The 6,000-nt window shown below is 32.6% G+C and overlaps 1 protein-coding gene across 1 annotated transcript in view; it reads right to left on the reverse strand.

The window, feature by feature from the left end:
- unc13d (unc-13 homolog D (C. elegans)) overlaps positions 1 to 5,252 on the reverse strand; it is a 39,256-nt gene extending 34,004 nt beyond the window's left edge. The window contains exons 1-5 of the mRNA XM_056469178.1: positions 4,885 to 5,252; positions 1,935 to 1,979; positions 659 to 706; positions 319 to 375; positions 131 to 238 (exon numbers count right to left, since the gene is read on the reverse strand). Coding sequence (XP_056325153.1) covers positions 131 to 238; positions 319 to 375; positions 659 to 706; positions 1,935 to 1,979; positions 4,885 to 4,947 — 321 coding nt within the window. The 5' untranslated portion in view covers positions 4,948 to 5,252. The remainder of the gene's footprint in view (positions 1 to 130; positions 239 to 318; positions 376 to 658; positions 707 to 1,934; positions 1,980 to 4,884) is intronic.
- Positions 5,253 to 6,000: the final 748 nt, after the last annotated feature.

Below are 6,000 nucleotides of genomic sequence, written 5' to 3' on the forward strand. Positions count from 1 at the left end.
ATTGAACATGAAACAATTAAGTTGTCGGCCCAAAAACTCAAACATTGTGTTGTTTCATCTCATTTTAAATAAACAGCTAAAACAACAACAACAAATGTATTTTAGTGTGTATATTGTGTGTTGTGTTTACCTCTCTGATGTAGTCTTGAAACTGCTTGTGACTGTATTGCTGTTTTATGTGTGGTTTCCCTAATCGATGAGTGATTGTGTACAGAAGCTCCTTGTACAGCGGTTTGAGCTACAGGGATTAAAAATAGTCAATTTTCTAAAAAGCTCACAGGAAAATTCTTGAATTCTGAGTCTCCTATGAATCCTTACCTCCTTCTCCTTATGCCTCTTTTCACTCTCTTCCGGGTTTTCGCTGTCTTTGAAATCCTTCAACATGATTCAATATAATAATTTATATTTATTATCCAGACAATAATTATTCTGTTAACATTTCCTGTAGTCAAATGTTTTCCATATTATTGTGATTCACAGGTGTTTTTAATTTATTTATTATTTTTATTTCCACTTTTAAATCTCTGACAACTTTAGATGTTGAAAATTGAACAAAGAGACTTTTATTGACATCTTTGAATGTTACATAATACAACTGGAATTGATAGGGTACACTAAAATATGTAAGTAAATATGGTAAACCGTAAATATGTTCTACCTTTCTGTTCTGTCTTCTGGTCATCCCTAACCTCCGTGCAGGAGAAGACTGAGAGGAAAATAAGAGTTTCAATTAAATTCAATAGGAAGGAAGAAAGAAAGGAACTAAGAAATATTGAAAAAGATTCAACCTATATAGAAACAATTTTAAGGAAAGAAAGAAAGAAAGAAAGAAAGAAAGAAAGAAAGAAAGAAAGAAAGAAAGAAAGAAAGAAAGAAAGAAAGATTAAAATGACCCGCATTTACCTAAATAAAAGACATCAAAGTAACAAAAATCATGCACATTTTGAGGAGGGAAGGAAGGAATTAGGAAAGATTGATTGGGATTGAAACCACCTGTATTTACTAAATACTTAAATTAAAGAACAGCAAAGTAACAAAAAACATGCTAGAAAGAAAGAAAGAAAGAAAGAAAGAAAGAAAGAAAGAAAGAAAGAAAGAAAGAAAGAAAGAAAGAAAGAAAGAAAGAAAGAAAACTTAAGAAATATTGAAATGACCCGCATTTACCTAAATAAAAGACATCAAAGTAACAAAAATCATGCACATTTTGAGGAAGGAAGGAAGGAAGGAAGGAAGGAAGGAAGGAAGGAAGGAAGAAATTAGGAAAGATTAAAGGTTGGGATTGAAACCACATGTATTTACTAAATACTTAAATTAAAGAACAGCAAAGTAACAAAAAACATGCTAGAAAGAAAGAAAGAAAGAAAGAAAGAAAGAAAGAAAGAAAGAAAGAAAGAAAGAAAGAAAGAAATTTGAGCTTAAAATGACCTGTTTTTGCTTAAATAAAAGACATCAAAGTGACAAAAATCATGAGAATCATTTGAGAAAGAAAAAAAATATCATTTGAGAAAGAAAGAAGGAAGGTAGAAAAGATGGACGGAAGGAAGAAAGGAAGGAAGAAACTAGGAAAGATGAGGGTTGAGATTGATGCCACCTGTATTTATTAAATACTTAAGAACAGAAAAGTAACAAAAACATGCTAGAAAGAAAGAAAGAAAGAAAGAAAGAAAGAAAGAAAGAAAGAAAGAAAGAAAGAAAGAAAGAAAGAAAGAAAGAAAGAAAGAAAGAAAGAAAGAAAGAAATCATTAAATCTTGTCTCTATCGAATCCAACCACATAGAAGAAACGAAAGGAAAAAATGGAAAAAAGAAAGGATGGAAAAAATAAACTAGTAAAGATTGAGATTGAAAGCACCTGTATTCTCTAATAAACAAATAAAGTGTCTGAAAAGTGTCAAAAACAAGAATGTTAAGAAAAAAGAAATTAAGATATAATCACCTGTCTTGGTCGAATCCTCCCGGGTCCTGAACTGTCACTGTGAGTCTATAATAAAAATAAGAAATTCATCCATAATAAATCTACAAAAGCATTGCTTCCTGTAACAGCAACAACATACAAATACAGTACTTCTGTTACTGTATTCACCTGCATACTCAAAACACAAATCTCTGTTTACTGAGTGATAATAGCATAACATTTATCACATCAAATCTTCTGTGACGAGTTATCAAGTGCCCATCTCTAGATAGAATATAACCATGCAAATACATGTAAGATGGGCCGGTCATCTCTACAGCACTTCCTTATTACTGGCAATAAGGAAACTTCACCATAGTGACCCACCATCATGAGTTTATGTGACAGAGCACACTGAGTACAGCAGTGCCTTATAATCTTACTAAAAAATAAGAAAAGGAACAAATGTGTGGCTCTGGAAAAAAAAAAAAGTCTGTGATCATGTGATCTGTGGGGGAATATACTGTAATCATATGAACTTACATTATAAAAATGTTACAGGTTAAAAAAATATTGTTTCTATTATTCTGACATTTTACTTTCATTATACTGTTGGTTTTATAGCATTTAACTACGCTTTGGTGTTTAAATGAATATATCCTGCTGTGTGAGAAATTATTTTGTAGAATAGCAAATATTGTTACTCAATAGACACTAAAACTCTATTTATTCAATACTAAAAGTTTAGTTTAGTTTAGACTTTATTGTCTGTTCTGCTTGTTACAGAAAAGAAATTTGTCTTTAACACTGTTTTTAAGACAACAACTGCATACATTACTATACAACAATCACACAATAGCAACACTTATCAAAACAACATACGTTAAAAACTTAAAAACCAAATTAGCCCCATACATATTACTGCAGATCATTCTTGACAACCACTCCATTCACGTCAAACAGTGATTCAATTTAAGACAACAACTGCAATTGGGATAAATGACTTTTTATAAGCATTTCTCCGGGCTTTAGGGATTCTCAATCTGCATCCTGATGGTAACACTGCAAAAGCTGAGTTAAGGGGATGTGTATTGGCTTTAAAAATCGCAATTGCTGCTTTTTCCATAAAGGAGTCAACTAATCTGCAGTGAATGTTGTTTGTGACCAGCTGTCTTATTTGCCTGATTGATAATTTGCGATAATTTCTTCTTCTGTTGATGTGTTGTGTTATCAAACCATGAAACAATATTATATGTGAGAACACTCTCTATTAATGATCTAAACGCCATGTTTAAAGTCTGTGTACTAACATTAAAACTTCTCAACTTGCGGAGGAGACTGAGGCCCTGAGTTGCCTTTTTATAAACAGCCTCTACATTATTATCAAAATTCAGTTTATTGCCAATAATTGTGCCTAAATACTTCAAATTTGAGGCACTTATTGACAATAAACTGAATTCTGACTCAACAATATAAAAAAAAAATTAGATAATAATAATAATAGTTTTAGGCTTACATGTTCTCCTCAAGTTCGCGTGGGTTTCCTCCATGTGCTCCGATTTCCCCAACAGTCCAAAGACATTGTGCTATAGGTGAATTGGATTAACTAAATTGGCCGTAGTGTATGAGTGTGTGTGTGAATGAGAGCATGTATGAGTGTTTTCCAGTACTGGGTTGCGGCTGGAAGGGCATCTGCTGTGTAAAACTGTGGTGACCCCTGAGAAATAAGAGACCCGATCCTTTTTTTGCGTACCTTGGACTTTCTTTTCCTGTTTATTCTGATGAATCCCTAACCCAAAGAGCACAGATACATTAATCAGTCTACCCCTGAGCACTTTTTGTTTGATTTTTGGATATATATCTATAATATTTACAGCTAACTTGTTTATATTTCTGTAACTGATATTTAATTTAAGTTTTAATTAATTTAATCAATTAAGTTTTAATTTAATAAATTAAGTTTTAATTTAATCAATTTAAGCATTTCTGCAGTTATAATCCCACCCCATCCCCACAAAAAGTCACAATTTTTACACACAAATTGTCTCCAGGGTTCATTCACATTTTTACTACTAAAATTCCATGACTTTTCAATGACTTTCCCTAAACTTTCAGGTAAATATTCATGATCCTGTTTCATGTTTCATGTAATTTCTACATAAACATGGTAAATAAGAAAAAAATGAATGCTCAAATTTATTACAGCATATCAAAAATATGTGACAATCCATGTAGTTATTACATTACATTTTTATTTCTGTAAAAAAGTATCTTGCTGTCTGCGTGAACATTTTAGAAATGTTGGCTTGTGTTTTCACAAGACCTAAGATTAGTACAAATTAGCCTTTAGCACCCACAGTATCTTAACTCTGCAGTTAGAGATTGCTTCTGGACACAACACTCAAAACGCATCTTGAATTATGGTGAAAGCGAGTAAAAGAGAGAGCTAAAATTGCTTTTGATTTTTGAAGTTGTTGCTTTTTTTTACCCATTTTATTTTTTTTAAGTTTACTCATCATATAGTGTCAAGTTCGTCTCAAATATATAAGTACACGGATCATTTTTAAACAAATTTTCATGACGTTTCCAAAACATTTTGGGTTTATTTGTTTTTCCAAAACTTTTCCAGGCCTGGAAAATGCCTTTTCAAAATGTCATGACTTTTTCAGGTTTTCTAACACCGTATGAACCCTGTGTATCACAAATATAAAATTCTGCATTGTGAGAAATAATTTTTGTGGAACGCAAATATTGTTTGTTAAATTACTGTGAGGCTATAACTATGATGATATAATTATAAGATCATTTACTGAATGATAATAAAAGTGTAATAATAGTACATGACAATTACAGCACTGCTGTCACTGTTTGACCCATCAACAAAAGTCATGCTTACACACAGTGTCGCAATGTTTACACTCAAAACGATTTATAAAAGTCATTCTGACCCTCAAAAGAGAAACCTTTTTGAACAGCCACACATTTTACTGACCTCTTTAGGAGGAAGAAGCAAATTTTCCCCTTGACTGGATGCCCCATCTTGGACTGGTACCATATTGTTTCTGTCTATTTCGGGCCTACAAGCCTTCCCTCCTCAGCCTCTCCCAAACACAAGGATACTGCCAATCGTCTTGGTCTTGTAGGCTATTTCATAAAGTCATCCAACTGAATTGACAAATTGTTGAGTCTTCACAGACGCCTCATGTTTAGAAGAGCAGTGTTTCGCTCAGGGTGCGGAAATTGTCATTTCCTGTTGAAGGTCGGACCTGCAACTGAACTGTTTCTTCATACAGCAGAAACTGCCAACACGTCGTCATCTCCTCCTGCTGTTTCTGTCACTCTGTCATCTTCCTTCCTGCAACGATGCACAGCTCACTTTCCATCTTCATGCATCTAGTCTCGATTTAAATCCTCATGATGCAGTGGTTGCTTCTTCTTAGACAACATGGTTTGACTTGCTGAACGTCAGCTGTGTGTGGCTGTTGTTGCTCACAGTTACTCTGCACCATCTGATGCAGATGAAATGTGTGATCTGTTCTGGAGAATATCAGCAGATCGCACTGGAGAACACCACTGATTTGCATTCAGAGATGATAAAGATTCAGTCTGTCTGCAAATTAACAATGGAGTCAGTACCTGTAACTATATTACAGAAGAATCAGTGGGACACCAAAATAGACTTTATTTTAGTTTAATAAAGACACTAATGTAGTTTTTTATTGGAATAAAAATACTAATACTTGTAATATTTATGTTTTACTTGTATTTTATTTTATATCTGAAATATCCCAAGTGATGTTTAACAGAACAAGGACATTTTCACAGTATTTCCTATAATATCTTATTTATTTATTTATTTATTTATTTATTATTATTTATTTTTTATTTTTATTTATTTATTTATTTATTTATTTATTTATTTATTTATTTTTTAGTTACAGTTTATATCAAGGACTCTCTATTCTCTGTACTACCAACAGGGGAAATACTGTACAGTATGTGTAGAATCATAATTGCATAATTTTGCAAGCAAGAATCATTTCCATTTCAGACAGACCCGCAGCAATCATTGTGATGTCAGTGTTTGGAAACTTTTAGTCACTGTAAT

The sequence above is a fragment of the Danio aesculapii genome, chromosome 12 (genome assembly GCF_903798145.1).
Source record: "Danio aesculapii chromosome 12, fDanAes4.1, whole genome shotgun sequence".
In the NCBI taxonomy this organism is placed as follows: domain Eukaryota; kingdom Metazoa; phylum Chordata; class Actinopteri; order Cypriniformes; family Danionidae; genus Danio; species Danio aesculapii.